Source organism: Bos mutus, chromosome 6, assembly GCF_027580195.1.
Source record: "Bos mutus isolate GX-2022 chromosome 6, NWIPB_WYAK_1.1, whole genome shotgun sequence".
NCBI lineage: Eukaryota > Metazoa > Chordata > Mammalia > Artiodactyla > Bovidae > Bos > Bos mutus.
This window is the reverse complement of record NC_091622.1, coordinates 89,658,958-89,681,691: the sequence shown is the minus strand read 5'-3', so window position 1 is coordinate 89,681,691 and position 22,734 is coordinate 89,658,958. Positions and strand designations below refer to the sequence as shown.

Below are 22,734 nucleotides of genomic sequence, written 5' to 3'. Positions count from 1 at the left end.
CTTGAGGTTACTAGCACACCTGTGAGGTTGCTTGCTTCAGGAGTTCCATGTAGTTTAAAGCATTAATCATCTTCCTTGTTAAGCCATGGAGAATGGAAAGATGAATAAGATGCTGTCTCAGGGGAGTTAAAACCTAGTGTGTTTGGGTGGAGGGGGAGCAGAAATGATAAGATAGCTTTAGGAGAGAGGTGCTCTGTGGGAAAACACGGCCAGTACTTAAAGAGGAGAGGGCAAGATCAGGATCAGCAAACCAGTTGTCACCCCTCTAAGATTTCACCAAGCACGAAGCACATTACAGAAAGCAGGCAGAGTGTTTATTCCCAGCAGAGGAAACTCAAGGAGAGCTGAACATTTAATTAATCTTTTAACAGCCCTGGTTGAGTGAACTGAGAAGTTTCGTTCTTATTTTCACAAATTAAAGTCTGACAAGAATGGATATACTAGGGGAGAGAGAGCAAGCAAAACAGAATGAATTTGTGACTGCAAAGGTAAATAGTTAAGGGATGAAGTTTATTTTTAGCATCACTGTTTATTCTCTGGGGCCCCCTAATCCCCTTGACCTGGGGTCTCGGTGACCTTCTGCCATCTCTGGTCACTCCCCTGGCTTTGATGACATTTGTGACTCATCAGAACTCTTTCCCCCATTAATCCTTACCTGTTTTTGTCATATTCTTTTGAACTGCTGTTTATTAAAATACCTCTTTACCAGGTACTCACTATCATCATTCACATACCTTACATATGTAGAGTTCCTCAAAGTTTGCTAAGTGTTTTTAAGTACCTCACATACTTAATCAACTTATTTAAATGGATTAATATATTAATAAATTAGTCTCTCTAGGTAACGTATTAGTCTGTCTAGGTAACATATTAGTCTCTCTAGGTAATGAGCCTACTAGAAAGAGTACCAGCCTCCCTTATGTTCCCTAGATTTGCATGGCTTTTTATGCTTTGTAAAGTGTTTCTCCATCTATTTTGAAAAGACTCTGGAGTAGTGGGAAGTGGGTATTGTGGATATTGAAAGGGAGGAGATATTGAAAGGGAAGGTATCTTAAGGCAGAAGGTTCTTTGGGGCCAGAGCCACCACTTTGCACAACTCCAGGGGATGCGATCGACACTGCTGACCTTGGGAACGACACCCTCGTCATTGTGCAGGACACTGCCTGTGAGTAGCCAGACACAGTGGCTCTGGTTGCGGCCTTTGATTCCCCTGGTGGGCATGCCCAAGAAAATGGCCTACACCTACAAACTGGGAATGACTGGGAGGGGCTGGATGGAGGGACTCTTAACCTTATACTTCCCAGGATGGAATAACCAAAGCCCCCACAGTAACCCTTCTTCCTCAAGCCCAGGGGCAGTCATAAAATGACACTTGGCAGAGACATTTTTGTCTCAGTGTTCATAGTAGACATTCTTGAAGTTACGATTAGAGCAGAGGTCAGAGATATAAATCCATATAAAGCACAGTAGGATTTTTTTCTTTTCCTTTTAATGTACAATTCTTTCTAGGCAGCTGTCATTTACAGCTCAGTTACTATGCTCATGCTGCCAAGGGCCTGCACACAAGCTGCTGTGATTTTCAGTTTTCTTGATGAATTCAGAAGGTATCCTAGTTTTAGAACTAGCTTGAGTGCTATGCCCTGGCTGTCAGAGATCCTTCTCATAAATCTTTTACCCCAAAGTAGTATTTTCAGGGCTTTGTGGTGCTTCTGCTATCAAGTCACTCACCGTGACATTCCTGCTTCAGAAGGCTGGGAGGTCTGAATGGGCTCCCCAGACCCTTGGCTATCCCAGCAGTTTATTAAGAAGTCCACAGAAAGTGTGACAACTTTCAGGAAAAAACATTTTGTCCACATCTATCTCACATATTTGCAATGTAAGATTAATTACAGGCTTCAGAGAAATCCTGTAATATTCCTAGCAAACCAAAATATTCTGAAAGCCTTGGTTGTGTCAGAAGGCCATGTGAGTCAGCTGTCTCTGCTTACATTTCGTTCATCTTCATTACTGTGCTTGTGTGTGAATTTCAAAAAGTTTGCAATCACTTCACCTGCAGACAGATTTTGTCCTGGACTTCATAGGGGCCAAAAATATGACAGAAGCAAGAGTTCTTTAGAATCCTCTCTCTTTGCCCAGGTCGGGGATGCAGAGGCATGAGACCTTTTCATATTCTTGGCTGGAAGCACAGAAACCCACAGAGAGAACATGATACAGCCAGGAGGGGCTGTATCATATTATAGCATTCATTTGTTATAAGCTAAATGAATCCAGCAGATGCTCCTCACAAATACTTGAGAGGAAGGTCCACAGAGCTGCTTGATATGAGGCTGTTTTTGAAAGTTTGAAAGGAGGAGGGCTTGGGGGGCTGTAGAAGCCTGATCTGTAGTCTCAGCTGCCATAGCCTTGGTTAGAACAGAGATTCCTTCTTTTTGTATCTGTTTACAACTGTTTTCTTTAAACATTGCTCTAACATTCATAAGCTCTCTACCTACCTCACACCTAAACTGGGCCCAGGTGGCTCAGTTGTAAAGAACCCGCCTGCCAAGCAGGAGACACATGTCTGGTCCTTGGGTTGGGAAATCCCCTGGAGAAGGACCTGGCAACCCACTCCAGTATCCTTGCCTAGGAAATCCCACGGACAGAGGAGTCTGGTGGACTACAGTCCATGGGGTCACAGAAGGTGTCAGACATGACTTGGTGACTAAACAATAACAAACTGGATGGGAGTCCATTATAATGTACTGGGCATAGAAAATTTGGCAAATGGAATGTTTTTCCCCAACTGTTCTTTACAATTGCATTTTATTTGGTGTTTTTGTTCATGTTTGTTATTTTTGATTTTGGCTGTTGCATGATATCTTGATTTTATCAAAATTATTCAAAGGCTTAAGAGGATTTATCAAAGTATAATGGTAACAATCCTGGAGGAGGGAATGGCTACCCACTCCAGTATTCTTGCCTGGAAAATCCTATGGACAAAGGAGCCTCGCAGGCTACAGTCCATGGGGTTGCACAAAGGCAGACATGACTTAGCAACTGAACAACGACAATGATGACAATAGTCACATCTATACTGTAACTCAGGATGTATGAACAGACTTATTAATAGAGAATGTGCATATAATGAACATACACTGTGAATTTTCATCAACCAGGTCAAGAAAATCCATGGAAAAGATGATTTTTCACACACAGAGAAAGGTATTGTTAGAAAGCATAACACTAGTTATCTGAAATTTGAGTGTTACTGGACTGACAACTTAGTTTACCCTAGTATTTAGTGTATTATACATTGAAAAACATCAAACAGAGGCATGAAGACATAGTAGCTTTTGCATCTTTTAAAAACAAGTACAACAATATATCCCCTAGGAATCATTTCAATTGCATTTAAGAAATTAACCCCTAAGTAACAGTGACTTGAATGGAGAGAGATTAATTTCTCTTCTTTCCCAGAAGAAGTCTGGGAGCAGGCAGTCTAGGGTTGATAGAGTAAATACAGGGTGTCATCAGAGCCTCAGGCTCTTTTCTCTTTATTCTACCATCTTAATACCTAGCTTCTGTTCTTAGAGTTACCTCATGGTCAAAGATGGCTGCTGGAGCTCCAGACATTACACTCCTACTCCAGTCAGTAAAAAGAAGTACAGAAAGGCACATCCATTCCTTTTCGAGGAGACTTCCCAAAGTCCTACACAAACACCTCTATTTATATTTCATTGACTGGAACTTAGTCACACGACCATCCTAACTGTAAGGAAAGTAGTCAGATATTCCTCCATCTGAGCAACTTAGCATCCATCTGAAATGTAAGGCTCTGATACTAAGAAGGAAGGGGGGAATGGGCATAATATAGCAGTTTTTTTCCACAAATGACTTCTAAAGCAAACTGATGCATTTTCCAAGGATAAGCCACAATGATGCTTTCTAGTAGAATACCAATAAATTTTGTTGCTAAAGGCAAAGAAAAGACCAAAAAGAAAGAAGAATCTTTAAAGTAGTACTACTCATGACAAAAATGAGCATTTATTGTACAAATCACACGAATTTGTAAAACTAGTCACAAAGTTAATAAATATCATGTTTGAGGATTATTGGTAAAACTCCCTTATGACACGGTTCTGTTGTGTATTGCTCAGTATCAGTGAAATGTAATGTGAATGGGGTAATTACTATCACAAGTGTATAATCATAGTAAATATTTTGCATTGCAGTTCTATAAAATCACTGATTTCTGAGTTTTAAAAAGCCCCTGATAAGTGTCATATTAAGGGACAAGTGAGGAAAAATTGTTTGACAATTTTTTGTTCTTTTTATTCCTAAAAACCCATGATGTAGAAGGATTTGGTTCCATTAGTTAATAATAACTTTGTAAGTCATGGTGTAGATAGGAAAACATACATTGAGATAAGTGCTGAAGGAGGACCAGACATGTTTACAGTGAGTAAAAAAGATTTCGTTGAAATGTGAAATTGCTTACTGTTTTATTCATGTGGAATAGGTGGCCGTGAAGGAGGCCACAGGTTTTCATTTAGAGTGAAATTTATAAATACAAATAGTGGCTACTTAGTGCATCAAGTTGGAGAAGGCAATGGCGCCCCACTCCAGTACTCTTGCCTGGAAAATCCCATGGACGGAGGGGCCTGGTAGGCTGCGGTCCATGGGGTCGCTAGGAGTCGGACACGACTGAGCGACTTTACTTTCACTTTTTACTTTCGTACATTGGAGAAGGAAATGGCAACCCACTCCAGTGTTCTTGCCTGGAGAATCCCAGGGACGGAGGAGCCTGGTGGGCTGCCATCTCTGGGGTCGAACAGTCGGACATGACTGAAGTGACTTAGCAGCAGCAGCAGCAGCAGTGCATTAAGTTAAATGTATTCAACTTATGCAAGAAAAATTGGGTATCTAGTAAAACCTGCTGAGAGTATGCAGAACACACAGAGCCTGTGCCTGTGGTGGCGGCGGTATAGCTGTTCAACTTGTTAACAGTGGTGAAGTGGGGTGCCGTGTAGCTGACACCATGCCTTGGCCTTGTGAGACCTCAAGCAGAGAATTGAGTTCTATCTGCCTGGTCTTCTGACCTTTGGAACTGAGTGTTGCTTTAAGCTGTTAAGTTTGTGGTGATTTTTTGCAACAATGGAAAGCAAATGCAAATGAATACAATTTGTTCTAGAGGATAAGTAATAAACCCTAACAAGATTCAGGGGTCCACAGCACCAATGTAACATTTTTAGTCTAATGTTCTGGAGCACTCTGGAATATTCTTTCCAGTTGTGGGCAGATGATTGCATCTTGAACTTCCCACCACCAGAAAAGAAGACAGTGCCTGATAAATGCCTCTGATTTCAGGGTGCAGCACCCTAGGAATATTAAATCAACCCATTTACAGGGTAACATGGAAGATCGCCAGTTCTGTGTGGGTCTCAGAGCAGAAAAGGGATCTGTGGTAGGTCCAGCTGATGGATGCTTCCACACTGGGTTTGGAACCTATTTCAAGTATGAGTTTGCCTTTTCTGCTTGCATAGCCTCGGCCAGCATTGCTAATCTAGGGGTTAGACAGTGCTTGATCCATAAACATTGGATCCCACATAAAGTTACATTGGATCAAGAGACCTACATCACGCAACAAAGGAGGTGAGCAGTGTGTTCGTGACCATGGAGTCTATAGTCCTGTCACATACCCAAGCCCCACAGGCTGCTGGATTGACAGAAAGTGGGTGCCATGCCCTTTTGGAGAGAACACTCTGTGCAGATGAAATTGTATCCTCAAAGATGGAGCAGACACCTCAAATCATCACATATTATATGGTGCTGCGTTTGCAAGATGTGGAAGGCGTGGATCCTGGAAGCAAAAGGTGAAAGTAATAGTGACCCCACTTATCATCAGCCCTCGTGTCTCCTCTAGGGGGTTTGTGTTTTCCTTCTCTGCAACTTTGAATTCTAACATTTCACAGTGTTGGTTTTTAAAGGGGTAATGGGCCAAGGAACACAGCAAAATCCTATTTAGGTTATTAGTAGGATTAAGCTCATGCTTGATTATGTCAAATAGCTTGTCCCAAGAGTCCAGCAGGTAAAGCGAGTAGTCACCATACTGGCAGGAGTAATTGACCCAACCACCAGGCAGAAGAGGGGCAGCTCTTAACACATGATAAGCAGGAAGAATATATCTGACACTCAGGTGATCCCAGTGTAGATAATAAATGTAGCCAAAAACACAGTCTGTGAACATCATGGTGACCAGAGACCCATGGCCACTCTTATTCAAAGATAAGTGTCTGGGTCATCTCCACAATCCAGCCACCTAGACCAGCAGAGGTGTTCATTGATGGCAAAGAGACTCTAGAATAGATGGTGGTCGTCAGTCAGGATAAGTGTCTGTTCCTGTCTGTTCAATGGCAGGGATGGTAGTTTTTCTCACTAACCTTCCTTTTGTAAGATTCTTCCAGGAAAAGTAATCAAACAGAATACTGGAGGAGCTTCTCCCAAAATTAGTTATATGAAGAAAGTGGGTCTCAAAGAAGTGATGAGCTGCCAAAAGAGGGTGCCACACCGTGGCAGATCCCCCTCCAACTTGTTGCATCATTCCCCTAGCTGGGGAGAGTGTTGGTGGCAGATAACTCTCGACTGAATTCCCTTTCTGGAACTTTCTTGAGGATGGAGAGAGCTTCCTTCCAGAGAGGAGCCTGCAATTAATACCCAATTTGAGGCAACTTTGAAGAATGGCTTCAGCTCCAGAGTTTCCTGTGGGATTGACTAAGAGCTTTGTGGAGATGGCATTACATTTCCAATTCACCCTCTCCCCATTCCCAAATCATTCCCCAATAAACCTCCTGCAATCTCTATGTTGGAGTATGATTCTTGGATTTCTGACCTGTGACAGAAGGTTTGTGCCAAATTATATCCCAGTAGAAATACCTGAAATGATAGTTTCATCACAGAATTTCTGGCATTGAATACCTTGCTTTTTTATAGTTAGGGATTTTCCCCCCTTGTTGCTATCATATAAATATGGTGCAAAGTGGTGCACTAGTTTTACTTGGAATTTTAAAAATTACTAGCAAGGTTGAAAAGACTGTACAAGTTCATTTATAGAATGTCTGTAGGCATGACTGTGGCTGGATCTGGTCTTCATATATCATCCGGGTTGATGGCTATTTCTTTGTCATTTTCCATACTTCACACAGTCCACAGTAGAAGATTTGAGGTATGCTGGTCTTGTTTACCATCATATAAGACACTACTCTGTCCTCCAATTTCCCAAATTCCTAGAAGGGCCAATTCACGAAATTGGGTTGGGAATATGCTCCATAGAAATACAAATTTTGTTCGAGGATTGTAAACATACCTCAGAGCTTCTCTTTGTTTAAGCTTTTCAAGCTTGTGACTTCAGCTTTTCCAAGGCCAGGTTATTTTCTCTGGATGCAGGGCCACATATTTTAGGACTAAATGTGCAGACATATCACTCAGCAGCCATGGTTCTGTACTAGAACCCCCTTCAGATGGATAAAAACTTCAACTTTTATCTAACTTCATTAGGAAAGATTAAACAATCTTAGGCTATTTAGAAGCCTTTACAAAAGTCAGAAATACTTTTATAACTCTCAAAACTGCTACTGACATTTTAAAAACTTGATTATGCAAAGAACTGTGTCTCTGGGACGTGGAATTACCCACTGCCAAAAATAACTCAGTTGAGACCTGGGATCTTTTCCCTAGCTCCCAGAGAAGCCCTGCTAGTATGATTAGTTAGCAGACCTGAATCCCCATTTTGAGCAAAGACATCACATGTGATTAATGAAATATTTGGAAACAGACACCACCTGACTTAGGATGGCTTAACTTGAGAAGTTCAAATCTTTATAGGCTTATCATAAATAGCACTTTGCTGCTGCTGCTGCTAAGTCGCTTCAGTCATGTCCGACTCTGTGCGACCCCATAGACGGCAGCCCACCAGGCTCCCCCGTCCCTGGGATTCTCCAGGCAAGATCACTGGAGTGGGTTGCTATTTCCTTCTCCAATGCATGAAAGTGAAAAGTGAAAGTGAAGTTGCTCAGTCGTGTCCGACTCCTAGCGACCCCATGGACTGCAGCCCACCAGGCCTCTCCGTCCATGGGATTTCCAGGCAAGAGTACTGGAGTGGGGTGCCATCACCTTCTCTGAAATACCACTTTAACTGTAATGAAAAAACTTTGTATTTATGAATTCCTAACAGCTGAAGCTGATGTGCTTTTCTCACAGACTTAAGGCAATGCAAATAATTAGTGACAAGACAATGTGGTGTGTTGATTTGAAAGGTGAAAAAAACTTGATTATATGAATTCATGATTGGTTAAAGAGCAGTCACACTCTGAATTAAGCTATAAATCCTTAGCTTATCAGTAAGGCATTGATTGTCACTTTTTAAAAAGACTTTATTATTTATTTATGGCTGGGTCTTCATTGTGCATAGGCTTCTCATTAAGGTGGCTTCTCTTATTTCACAGCACAGGCTCTAGGTGCGCCGGCTCGGTAATTGTGACCCATAGCTTAGTTGAGGCTTCCCTGGTGGCTCAGATGGTAAAGAATCCATCTGCAATGTGGAAGACTGGGGTTCAGTCCCTGGGTTAGGAAGAGATGTCCTGGAGAAGGAAACGCTATCCACACCAGTATTCTGGCCTGGAGAATTCCATGGACAGAGGAGCCTGGCAGGCTACAGTCCATGGAGTCACAAAGAGATGGACATGACTGAGCGACTTTTACTTCACTTTAGCTCACCAGGCTCTGTCCATGAAATTCTCCAGCCAAGAATACTGAAGTGGTTCACCATTCCCTTCTCCAGGGTATCTTCTCAATCCAGGGATCAAACTTAGAGTCTCCTGCATTGCACGTGGATTCTTTAGGTGAAGACCAAAGGGACTCAATCCTATAAAATATCTGCATCTCTATTTGTCATCCTACTGAGGCACAGAGAAAGGAAAAGAGATGTGGATTAACAGTCATAGAGCAGCGCTTAATATGCAGACAGACTATAGATAAAGGATCTCATTTAGTCTTTATAAGCACCTTGCCAAGTAAGTATTATCGTCTACATTTTTTAGGTGAGGAATCTGAGGCTGAGGGAGATTAAGTAGTATGTCCAAGGTCATCAGAGTTAGTAACTGGCAGGATTGAGACCTAACTGTGGGTTTATTTTTTGTGCTGGTTTTTACCAATAATCTGTTGTTATTGTTTAGTCGATAAGTTGTGTCCAGCTCTTTTTTGACCTTATGGACTGTAGCCCACCAGGCTCCTCTGTCCATGGGATTTTCCAGGCAAGAATACTGGAGTGGGTTGCCATTTCCTACTCCGGGGGACCTTCTCAACCCAGGGATCAAACCTGTATCTCCTTCATTGGCAGGTGGGTTCTTTACCACTGAGCCACCAAGGAAGCCCAACCAAATATGTATCTAAGGGTAAGTCAGTTTATTTGTATGGCAAAATGGGGCTAATAATACATCTTTTAGAGTGAGTGTAAGGATGGATTCTGCTGATGCCACCAAATTACTTAAAATAGTGTCTGGTATATAGTAAGTTCTCAGTGAATATTAGTTTTCATTATGATCAGATAGGTTCTTCCAGATTGTAGGTGCCCGAACTTGAGTAAACCTTAGTTTTCTCATCTTTAAAATATGGAAAAATAACTCATCTTGCATGGCTATTTTATTTAACAAGCAGAGACTTTGTCTGGGTTCTGCATGTATTACTTGATTTTACTTTCATAGCAGCCTAATGAGGCAGGTACCCTTCTGCTACCCATTTTATGAATGAAGAAATTGAGGAACTCAGAGTGTAAATTTTTTTCAGGGTAACACAGCTGGTAATTAGCTGAACTGAGATGTAAATCCAGACACTCCAGCTCAGAGTTTGAGTTTGTAATGACTACTCCATGCTACAGATGCAATGAAATAATATTTGTAAAGCATCTGTCCAGTTTCTGACACATGGCAGCAGCTTAGTAGATATCAGCTCCTTTACCATCTTCTGAATAAAATATCTTCTGAAATTCTGGGGAAATGCAGAATGATGTGAATTCATCAGCTGGCCTGCTTGCTTTCCTAAAATATCCAAGTTTGTGTGACAGCCACATCCCTGTGCTCTTCGAGGGTGCCCAGAAGCAGGTGAACGTATCCCTCTCTCTGATTAGGCCCACCTTGGATCATCTTTCCTGCTGATGTGTTGGAGTTCTAGAAGCAGCATCAACACTCATGCACTCACCCGTGTGCCCTGATATCCCAGAGAGCAGCTGTCACTAATGACAGTTCTGAGCAGAACAGCTGGAGGGCACAGCTGATGTTTCTAATGACCGAGAACTAGTAAATGGAGATAAGACAGGCAAGGAGATGGTGCCTGACAGTGCGCACCGCCCGATGCTGCTGTTGGGAGTTCTCTGGTGAGGAAGCTATGAGAATTTCAGGCGGGACGATTCTGTGCCGGGCAGGACTGCCCTTAGAAAATCAGCCTGGATTGTTTCACCTCTGGTCGGATTTGTATTAATAAGATCCTTGACTGTTGGGTACGAAATGCTGGTAATTCCATTGTCATAGCAATGACTAAAAATCCAAGTAACCTATGCTGCCACACATTGCTGCCCTGGGGTCAAGAGGTGGTATATCACCTCTGTGGGGAACTGCTTCTGGTAAGGCCCAGGGGTTTACCAGGGATGATGAGAAGGCTTCATTTTCCGGGGCCTTGCTGTTTACAGCGAGGGGGCAGCCTGGAGCTCTTAGCATCAGCCCTGCCTGGGAGCTTATTTCAGATACAGAATTTAGGCCCCGCCCCCAAACTCCAAATCTGCATTTTAACAAGATCCCCTGTGATCTGGATGCACATTAAAGTGTGAGAAGCCTTATCATACCAAAGAGACAATGGACTTTGAAATAAGAAGTTTTGGATGGAAATCAAGACTGTCTCTTACTAGCTCTGTTACCATGGGAGGGTCACTTAATCTTTCTGAGCCCCAGTTCCCTGGTCTCTAAACAGATCTTAATACCTCCTTCATGGTGCAGGCAATGGCACCCCACTCCAGTACTCTTGCTTGGAAAATCCCATGGACGGAGGAGCCTGGTAGGCTGCAGTCCATGGGGTCGATAAGAGTCAGACACGACTGAGCGACTTCACTTTCACCTTTCATTTTCATGCATTTGAGAAGGAAATGGCAACCCACTCCGGTGTTCTTGCCTGGAGAATCCCAGGGATGGCTGAGCCTGGCGGGCTGCCGTCTATGGGGTCGAACAGAGTCGGACACGACTGAAGCAACTTAGCAGCAGCAGCAGCAGCATGGTGCAGGCACATAACAGGTATTGGACGCTTGTTATTCCCCTTCTCCTGTCTCCTTTCCTTCTGAGCACGTAGTCAGGAGAAGCAGTTTGGTTCTTTGGCGATCTTCAGAAAATTGTGGCAAGATGAAGAAATGAGGATTTTTTCCCCTTCCCCCCACCCACTTGTCTCATCTTTCATTTCTCTTCTCTCTCCTGCATTCTTCCACAGTTATAGACACACTTCTAGCCAGGTTCCAGCTGGGGCATTGCTGGGAGGTGACAAACCCTGGAACAGAGGGCCTGTCTGGCTGTGACCTGGATTGGGAGAGGCCAGGACTTCTGGTACAAATGGGTCAGGGGTCAGGTAAGAGGACAAAGTAATTTTCAAAATAAAATTTGGGAATGACAGCAAAGAATGGATCTGTAGAGAAAGAGCCCCCGGGGGCAAGTTCAGGTTCTGGGAATTGGTTAGGCAGACATGGGTGTGGGAGTGAGGCTGGAGGGAAAGGGGAATGGGGAACAGGGAAATATTTGGGAATAAAGAAGACGAAAATAAACTTGTCAGGACACTGTCAGTCCTCTCACTTCACCCTCTTCTGTGCTCCCACTGTCCCCTGCACATTATACTACCAAGGTACCCACTGCTTTGAACGGAATCACAGGATTGACTCTTTGATTAGACTAAAAGCATTCTGGGGATGAATACTATCCTAGGGATCATGCCTTATTTCACTGGTTTCTATATCTAGAATGTATAAACGAATATTCTGTTGAATGGTAAATGAATGAATGAAATTTTTGCTTCCAATGCTACAACTCCATCACAGTCTAATCCTTAGGGGAATCATGGTGCCTTTAACAAGGCAAACAAGAGGCTCTCTGTTGGTCTCCAATCCCGTATGCCTCCATCAGGTAGCACCCTGGATTCCCAAGGCGCCTTTCTTTTTACAGCTGATGTCTGAAGTGTGGAGAAGGACCAATGGGGAAAGGATGGTGAGTGGGTAGAATCTCTAGTCTTCTGGTTTTCCTTTCCTTGTGGTTTTGACTATGGTTAGATTGACAGTCTGTTACTTTCCAGGGAGCCAGCTACCAAGCTCAGAGAGACTTAGAAAGAATGATGATGCCTTTCTGGAGATCCATCTGTCAGCTCCCTGTGATGACGCAAAAGGCCAGTCTCTGAGACACCAGTTCAGGGATGTATCTGAACTGTGATGGGGACATTGAAACTGGCCTGTGAGAGATGGACAGAAAATCCAACCTCTCCATTCTGGAGGAGAAGAGGGCCAATAGCCAGGTGATGCTGAGAACCCTTGGAAGGTGACAAAAGTCTCAAGGCTGTGGCCCATGAAGAAGGCTGTTTGGTGAGCTTGGCTGATTTCCTGACGTGGATGTCAGGAGCAGAGAGCTCAATCATTCCAACAGCCCCTGGGCCTCAGAAACTGAGACTAATTGCCACTGGGGGCTACTCAACCTGTATTTCATTCCATAGCATATCACTCCAGAGCTTGTTTTTGTGGCTCAGCAAACTTGGACTATAAAGAAAGCTGAGCGCCGAAGAATTGATGCTTTTGAACTGGGGTGTTGAGAAGACTCTTGAGTATCCCTTGGACTGCAAGGAGATCCATCCAGTCCATCCTAAAGGAGATCAGTCCTGGGTGTTCATTGGAAGGACTGATGTTGAAGCTGAAACTCCAATTCTTTGGCCACCTGATGCGAAGAGATGACTCATTTGAAAAAACCCTGGTGCTGGTAAAGATTGAGGGCAGGAGGAGAAGGGGACGACAGAGGATGAGATGGTTGGATGGGATCACTGACTTGATGGACATGGGTTTGAGTAGACTCCGGGAGTTGGTGATGGACGGGGAGGCCTGGCGTGCTGTGGTTCATGGGGTCGCAAAGAGTCGGACACAACTGAGTGACTGAACTGAATTGAATTGAACTGAAACCCATCTACTGGGCTTTCCAGCTGAAACCCATCTACTGGGCTTTCCAGGTTACAAAGTGGTAAAGAATTTGCCTGCCAATGCAGGAGATGCAGGTTCAATCCCTGGGTCTGGAAGATCCCTTGGAGAAGGAAATGGCAACCCACTCCAGTATTCTTGGCTGGAGAATTCCATGGACAGAGGAGTCTGGTGGGCTACAGTACATGGGGTATCAAAGAGTTGTACATGATTAAGTGACTGAGCACACAAACCCATCTACAGCCTGGAGTTTCTTCCCCAGAGGGAGGGCGACTGGTGGGAAACAGAGGGTGGTATGGCTGTTGGAACATCCATGCTGAAAGTGAATCAATGAAAGGAAACCCTGCTTTTCCTCTCCCCTGCTGATCCCAGCAGGTCTTGTATTATGCTCCAGCTTTCTGAAGCCTTCCTCCTTCTCCTCAGAAGACTCCAGACAGAGGTGGGGAGCTGGGAGTCACTGGTGGGTAGGTGGATGGGGGTAGGGATGACCATGGCTCTGCCTGCAGCAGGCAAAGTGCTGAAAGGCATTTTGAACCCTTTCTCTATTTTCTCCCCCCACCTTTTTTTTTGTTTTTGTTTTTTCCTATTTGTTGGGATGGATGAGGTGGGTTGGAGGGCTGGGCAGAGGAGAGAGGGAAGGGCAATAAAAGTAGGGAGAGGAGAGTATTTGGCACATTATATGTCCATGGGGTCGCTGAGGGTCGGACATGACTGAGTGACTTCACTTTCACTTTTCACTTTCATGCATTGGAGAAGGAAATGGCAACCCACTCCAGTGTTCTTGCCTGGAGAATCCCAGGGACTGGGGAGCCTGGTGGGCTGCCATCTATGGTGTCGCACAGAGTCAGACATGACTGAAGTGACTTACCAACTAACCAACCAACCATACAGTGTGAACTGTCTCCCGTCCCCCCATTCATTTAAAAGTTAGATCAAATTTGGGACTTCCCTGGTGGTCCAGTTCTTCCAAAGCAGGAGGCATCGGTTTGATCCCCAGTTGGGGAACTAAGATGTCACATAATATGCAGGTCAAAAAATTAGGTCAAACTAAAAATATATGTATTTTGTGGTTTCATAAAACCTCATTTATTGTCTTTTTTTTATTGTTCCAATGCTTGTAATCTTTTTTTTTAATTTTATTTTATTTTTAAACTTTACATAATTGTATTAGTTTTGCCAAATATCAAAACTTTATAAAGAAAATAGAAGTAACAGCTATATATATATATGTGTGTGTGTGTGTGTGTGTGTGTGTGTATATATATATATATATATAAATTTAATGACTGTGAGCAAGACAAAGTGGTAGCATTATAAAAACAGTGTCCAGTCCAGGAGCTCCTTTATTTTTTCCAGTCCCAAGTTGTACTCACGTTTTGACAGAACATTTGCATCATCCTGCCACGGAAAGAACCACAACCAGAGGAGGTGTTGATTGAGGACAAAAAGAGCCTATGATGGTAAGTGGGAGAAGAAAGCTACAGATAGCAATGTGCCACGTGACTAGATGTGGAGAGGAAGTGTTTCATAACTATGCCTATTCTCCTCCTAGGCTTGATAGGTGTATAGGTATATATATTAATCAGCCCCTTTTCTCTCCTTTCTCATCCCCCTCTATCTAATATAAAGCAGTCAACCCTGTAATTTGGCATTTAACTCACAGAGGAGCAATCATTGTACCTGAACTAGGAGGAAATATTTTGGGAGGTTAAGTGACATACGGGAGGTGGTGTCTTTCTTTTTCAGGGGCTAGTGAGTGTCCTTAGTTGTGTAAGGGACAGTTGCATCACGTTAGGAATAACATGATGTTATGTCTTTTGGGGGAAGTTCTAACCTGGGGTAAAGGGATGGGCTCTGCTCTCCATATTCAGCTCAGAATCGTTACCATGCTATCCTCTGAAATACAGAGAAGGCAGGAACCATGTGTCTTGCAATCTCCTTTCCTGTGGGGTTCTGGCTAGAGCTTGTCCACAAGTAGTTCTCAGGTACGATACACACAAGGCAAAGCCATTCTCCAGAAGCTGTTGTTGTCAAGATGTGTAGGCAGCTTCGCTTCTCCAAGAGCTCCCAAGAACCATCTGCCTCATAGCCGCAGCCTGAGATGTCACAGCCTCTCAGAGACCCAAGAATGTCAGCGGTTACCCGGCACGGCTTGCTTAACCTTTTTTCTTCCTGCTCTTGCAACGCTTGTGTAAGACTCTCATTTCTTTCCTTTCTGTGGCTAACATTTCATTGTATATATATACTACATCTTCCTTATCTGTTCCTCTGTTGATGGACATTTAGGTTGCTTCTATGTCCTGGCTATTGTAAATATGCTGCAGTGAACTCTGGGGTGTGTGTATCTTTTTGAATTATGGTTTTCTCTGGCTATATGCCCAGGAGTGGGATTGCTGGGTCATACCAGAGTTATGTTTTGGGTTTTTGTAAAGCAACTATACTTCAATAAAAATTTTAAAAAGACTCCATTTCTATCTGAAATCCTTGACTTCAGATTAAGATTTTAATAAACATCCCAGAAATTCAAGGAAAAGTGTCTTTTGGTTTTTGTTTTTTGTTTTTTTTCCCCCTGATGAACCCCCGTGACAATGCTGAATGTCCTGGCACAGGGGCTGAGTGTGGTCATGTGACTCTCATACCACCTGGCAACACCTGGCCTCTGACTGACTGGAACTTTTCAACACTCTGCCCAGCAGTGTTTGTTGCAGCGACTTCTGTCTGAGTGCCAAGCGAGATGTGGTCAGTGGGAGAACAAGATGGCGGTCTGGACTGTCTCACCGTAGCGGCTGTGTGGTCTGGTGACAGGGAAGTCCTTGTTGTTGATTACAATGGTTGGGTGACTTTGGTAGGTGACCTTGGTTGACAGTGCCAGAATCTACATAGAGGCAGCTCAGAATCTGGTTGGCCGGATGCCCTAAGAGTGGGTCCCTCTGGCTATTCTAGAAACCTTCTGAGAGGTAGGACTCTTGCCCAGCTTTGGCCTCAGGTAGTCCCATTGGGTTCACTGGGTTGGCTGGCCCAGCATCTGGGGCAGGAATCTCTAGCACCGAGTCAGGGTTCTGTGGAGGTGGCCAAGCGCATGGACTCTGGACGTCCACTGGCGATAGTCGAATCCTGCTGCACCACTTACCAACTGCACGACCTAGGGAAATCTGTTAATAGCAGTACTGTTAATAGCCCCATTATACAGATGAAGAAACTAAGGTCTGTAGTATAAGTATCTGTATAATGGGGCTATTAACAGTATCTACCCCATGGGATATTAATCCATGTAAAATGCTTAGAACGGTATCTTTCTCATACTAAGTGCTATGTGAGAATAAGCATTGTTACAGTGACACTGAGGAAAGACAGGTTAGCGCAGTGATGGAGGCTTCAGACAAGTGGAGTCAGTGATGCGGAGGGCAGCACCCCCAAGCCCAGGCTGCTAGACTCCTGTGGAGAGTGATGAGGCTGCAAGTGGACAATAAGAGCGAGGTTTTCACTAAAACCTTGGGCAATGGCAGTGCCCTGGCAGATCGGGGATGAGGTGAGGCAATCTCCTTCTTGGCAGAGAACATAGCCTGGCGGGGCAGCAGGAGTCGGCAGAAAGTTGACAGTGCCTGGCAGGGGGACATGTGCTTGGGAGCTGACTGGGCTTGCTCTGGGCTGCGTGCCAGGCACTCTTGAGATTGCCCAAAATAGCTGATGGGGGACTTTGCAAGGGATGTGAGAGTCTTAAGACCTGGATTATATTTACATCAGATACCAGTCCCTTGGGTGGAAAGAGGTCTGGTGACAGATAGACTTGGTTTGAATCCCACCTCTGCTACTTACTAAACTGTAAATACATGGAGAGCAGAGGCCATCTTTTTCATTATGGAGCAGACAGAAGGATTCAGTCCATGCATGAATGAATTTGATATCCTGGAACCTCAGCTTCCCCATCTGTAAGATGACGAGAATGTGAAAACCACTAGAGGTGACGCAAGGAATACATTAAACAGTTGTCCACAGGCCCCCAAAGTTCCTCATGAATATGCATTACTTCTTTTTTTTAATAGTAAATATTCAGTGTCTAGCTTAAATAGAAACACCACATATTTGTTGACTAGAACTGATTAATACTGTTTTGGTCCAGAAAACAAAGTACATTCTACACACACCAGAGACTACATCCTTTAAGAGATCTTATAAGTGTTTTTCCCAGTTTGATCAGTGCTGTCTTTTTTGATTATTTATTTATTTGGCTGTGTCCACTCTTACTTGTGGCATGTAGGCTGTTTAGTTGCAGCATATGAGGTCTACTTCCCTGACCAGAGATTTAACCTGGGCCTTCTGTCTTGGGAGTGCAGAGTCCTAGCGACTGGACCACGAGGGAAGTTCCTTGATCAGTGTTTTTAATTGTCACTTACGACTCAATCCTTTCTGACAAAAATCAAAATATAGCTACTAGCTATTGGGGCACACTGTTGAATTTTAGGAGAGTAAAAGATTGGAGATAGGTTACTCAGCCATTGAAACAGATTATGACTTGACTTGGAAAAGCTATGCTGCAGGGGAAAAAATTGATCTGACCCAGTAATTCAAAAGATGTGAACACTATAAATTATTATTAGGCTTTTCCTTTCTATGCACACACTTAATGTGCTTTCTGACCAAACCTGTGCAGGCAAGTTTGGAATAATGGAGTTATTACTTGTTTTTAGGGCCACGGCAGGTCCTCTGAATGATCAGTGGGGAAGGGCTTGTTTCATGTCTTGTCCTCCTGGTCCATCTTGACTCCTCCCCATCAATCCTCCATGTTGTGGCACTGGAAGGCAGGTATCTAAACATATTAAGTCTGACCTTAAGTTTAAATCCATCATCAAATCAACGTGCTCTAGTTTGCAAGAGTATCCCTTTATTTCTTATGTTGTAAGATGCCTGGGCTTTGCTATTGCCGTTTTTCTTCAGAATTAGAATAGTCTTTGGTTGGCGTCTGGGGGTGGAAATAATATTCTGGATGATTAAAACTGCCTACTATTTCACTGTCAGATAGGATGGGTATGCTGAGTGTTTTTGAAGGAGAACAAAGCAAGTATCAAATGTATTGCTACCACCTTAATATAACTTATTATATATAACTATTTGTCAAATCAAAGTGTTTCTTTTTACAATGATTTTATAAGGCATGGTGTATAGTTAGGAGTAAAATCACTGCTTGGAAAGTTTCTTCATTTATGATATCCTTCAATTCTGTTTCAAGATCAGAGAGAACTTCCCACTCTGCAAAAAGTATTATTTATTGATGTGGGATAAATTTTCTCTAAGAAGGAGCCATGGCTGCTTAATGCGAGCAGTACCAAGCACAGCAACCAAATGGCCTGAATAACAAAACATATCAAAATGTGAATCACCACTGTCAGATGCAAGCTTTTAAGAACTTTAATTGATATAATTATCATTAGTATGCAATATGTCTTACAACAAATGTAGATACAATGACATCAAATAGCAAAGAAGTTGCACGTCTTTCCATCTTTAAACGATGTGAGCTTACCCCAAGAAAGCAATCTGGCATTGGTCTCTTGGATAGCACTATTACCAATATCAACTAGCACTTTAAAATCAAAGTTGAAATGGTACATTCATTTGCCAAAAGAGGTAAAAGGCAAAGAAGGTGAATCAACGTGCAAATTAGCATCTGGCCCAGTTGCAAAATTCATTTCCCAGATGCGAAGGATTGAACCATGCACCCCTGCAAGCAAGACAAAGGGCAAACAGATGATGGTAAACCCAAATCAACTCCACAAAGAACTCAGAAGACTTTGCGCTGGTAAAGGCCAGGTCCACGGCTGTTAGCGCTCAGACATCCACACGTGTTACCCTAACTCAACAGTCTGTGAGACCTGCGTCCTGGGCCATCCTTTCATTCAGGGATGGAAACCACCCTCTGCGGTCCCAGGCAGTCAGGCAGTGGCATTGGGGCACAGCTCAGAGCTCTAACAGCTGTCTGTATGTAGCTACTAGACAGGTGTCATTTAATACATTTAAGTAAAACAACACACCAAACAAGAAACCAAGATCACTTATACATCTACGTAATACTTAAAATGTCTATAAATATTTTTCTCCAGAAACTAAAACCACTGTAGACATAACTTCATTAATCCTCACAACAGATTTGTGAGGTAGCATGGGGTGAGGTCCATAGGACAACATCACACCTGCCTAAGAAATGAAGACACAGACGTCCAGGGAGGGCCGGAGCCTTCATCGGGGCCACAGGAAATCAAGGTTGAAGCCCATTCTGTCAGCGTTTGTAACCTACATTCTAGAAGGGGCTTCTAGTGTGAGTGACATTCTCTCTAACACTTTCTGACTAGTCCAGTGCCTGGATGGTGTGTGGTTGTTGTAGACCCATTGGAGTCAATTCCCTTGTGTAGACCTTGAACAGACTCGCTCCCTGAGATAAAGGACGTCGCTTATTGGCATATGTTTTGTGTGTGTGTGTGTTGAATGCAGTTATTAACATTGTTGGCCAACTTAAAAACAGAAAAATGCACTTGACAAAATATTCAAGCCATAGGTATTTTCTACTAACATAACAAGGAGTTCTCGAATGTTTAGGGGAAGCTGTCACCTTGCCGAATGCATGTGCTGCAGGCCCAGAGCCCTCTCTTTATCATAAAGATCCAGAAGTTCATTAGAGCAAGCAACGTATCAAAGGCTCTTGTACAACAGCAGCCTTGGTGAGGAAAGCTGCTTGCCGACCCAGTGATTTGTAACTGGTCAGGATTCCCTGGGAAGAGGCCGGTCCCTCTCACCCAGTGTTTTTGACTCAAGCAACATCCAGAAGACCACCTCTCTAAAGGGGCTTCATAGACATTTTGTCAACATATCTGTGTCTGAGTGAAAAGAAAATATATGGAATGTCCTTTGTTTTTGTTGAAGTGTCCTTTGCCAAACCGAAAGCCTACGGGGGGAAGGCTGTGGGTAGGAAAGAGGGACAGTTATTCAGGCCAAGCACTGCTAAAAGGGGGTATGCTTGGTCACTCCTGGCCACCTTCCTGAGAAAGTCCACTTTTTAAAAATTTTCATAATCAGAGATATGAGAATTCCTGGAAGCCTACTTCTCATTCCCTCCTCCTGTTGTAAAATACTTCTGGGGGTTGCTCACTCTCCTTTGGTACCTAGGAATTTAGGATTGATTTCTTTCAGAGCCGGGGGTTGGCAGGCTGCAGAAAGTAGCACAGCTCTAATGTTTCTGATACCAGAGAGGTTTAGAACTGCCCGGCAGTGGCCGTTTTCATGCCAGGACTTCGTTGGGTCACAGCAAGTGACAGGATGAGTCCAAGGTCAAGTTTCTGGAAACTAAACAGAGTCATGGCAGCAGGTCCGAGTTTAGAAATAAAAAATTCAGTTTTATGTTCTGTACGATAGCGTCGGACAAGAGAACACATTTTGAAATAGAACTTAAATGTGTATTTTGTACTCCATGAAATCAGACATAAGATGCCAGTTGCTATTACCGGGTGTTTCAGGAGGACAGGGTTAGAGCTGTGAAATAAGGCTATCTAGAAAACACAGAGAAATAAAAAGGCAATCATGCGCAAAAACAACTCATCAAACTAAATACTTTAAATACAACGCCAACAAACTAAATACTTTTTCAGATAAAAATTTAACGAATCATTTCATTTAGTTAAAAGTAAAAACTATCACTAACCTGAATGTCTTGTTTTGTCACAATGGGCATTGCAATAAATTAGGGTTTCTCACACTTGGCACTATTGACATTTGCGGCCGGATAACTCTCAGTTGGGGTGGGCTATCTTCTACATTGTGGGATGGTGAGCACATCCATGGCCTCTACCCACTGGGAGCACCCCTTAGGGGGTGACACGCAGAAGTTATACCAGGTATTTTCAAATGTTCCCAGTGGGGCAGTGGGATGAAATTACCTGCTGTTGAGAATACGGCTGGAAATGGATGACCGCAAAGACAATCAGTTCTTTCTCAAAATTTGTGACATAGGATTTTAAAACTGTATACCCAGGGGTGTCCATTTATTAAATGGCAGAATTAGTAAGGTAAGCATTTGGGAAAAATAAATGGATTAATCACGGTGTCTATTTCCTATGGAAAAGGCTTACTGACTAATTGAAGAAAAACTAGAGCCTTTAAAAAATTAAAAAAAAAAAGTTCATAGCCATTATCCAACAGACAGTAAGGCAGTGAACCAGTTGCTTTGTGGGTAGAAAGCAAGGATTCTACAGGTTCCTCCATGCAGCGGATGCCTCTGACGGTCACTGGGGGCTGATCCTACCTTCCTTAATGAGGTATTCAATGCATGTTGCCCCAACTTTCCTCCCACCCTCCTCCATGCCCCCCTCACCCCACCCGACTCTACACTCACTCCACACGCCTCTCCCTTTCTCTCCTACAACTAAACTCATTGCACAGCCTTCTCCTGTGGAACCGCAACTCCACTGAAAGCTTGTGGGCTGGGGTCCCAGCTGCGGATGGCTAGATAACCGGGCATCCTTAGCAGATACAGATGGCCTGGAGGGGTGGCCGGGGGCGCTGGCACACTGAGATCTTACAGCAGTTTGCTACTCTGTAGTAGTACTCGGCTGGCTGGTCCCCTCCAGGGCACCTTCTTGTTTCCTCTCTCCCTAATTCGGCAGCTAAGAAGCTGGCCTCCAGCTTGCAGAGCCAAGCAGGTATCCGATCAGACACAACCAGATAAACCAAGATTAAAAAGGAATCTGAGAAACCCCTGCTTCCTTACCTGTAGGGTGAACTCCTCCCAGCACTCATGGCCTTTCCCCTCATCAAGATTTAATGTAATTTCATAAAGAAAAGTTTAAGAAATACCACACACAGAAAGTTCCCCTAAAAGTAACCCCTGACGACACACTTGATTCATCCCTCTTCCTGGTTCTTCTCTTGGTGGGACCCCCGCTAGGTACAGACGTCACCACCGTGGCGTCCAGCCTGGATGGCTCAGGGTTGGCCCATGTCCGCTGCATATCAGACTCCACTCACTTTTAAATAATTGTTTTTTGTTTTTTTGGTACCAGAAAGGAGAAGTTGTAGCAGCCAGAGGAGAGGGAGGAAGAAAACAAAACAACCAAACCAACAAAACAGGATTGTCGCTCAAGGCGCCTCAGGTACTTGTTATTAATTCTACTGGATAAGCACTGATAAATAAAGACAGTTATTCCTCATCCCGGCCACATTCTTTTGTTAGGAGTCATCATACAGAGGGTTGTTGTAGTTTCCCCAGGACCCGTAGTCGTGGTCGTCCAAGAGCCTTCCGTAGGAGGAATGCCTGGTGGGAAGGAGAAGAGGCTGTGGTTATTTGAAGTTGCCCATGTTGTGGACAGCCCCGTGCCCTGGGGCCTGAAGGGGAAGGGAAGATGCGATTCTTCACAGGACAAACTCTTGGCAGCAGATCCATCAAGCAGGGAGGCCCCAGTCTGCAAACTCCCTGTAAGTTATGACTGATCCACTGGGAGCCCTACTGGCACCTT

The 22,734-nt window shown here is 43.7% G+C and overlaps 1 protein-coding gene across 1 annotated transcript in view; it reads right to left on the bottom strand.

Moving 5' to 3' along the window:
- Positions 1-18,622: 18,622 nt before the first annotated feature.
- The window catches only part of PARM1 (prostate androgen-regulated mucin-like protein 1), a 136,299-nt gene continuing 132,187 nt past the window's right edge, over positions 18,623-22,734 (bottom strand). Inside the window, exon 4 of the mRNA XM_070372518.1 lies at positions 18,623-22,532. Coding sequence (XP_070228619.1) covers positions 22,448-22,532 — 85 coding nt within the window. The 3' untranslated portion in view covers positions 18,623-22,447. The remainder of the gene's footprint in view (positions 22,533-22,734) is intronic.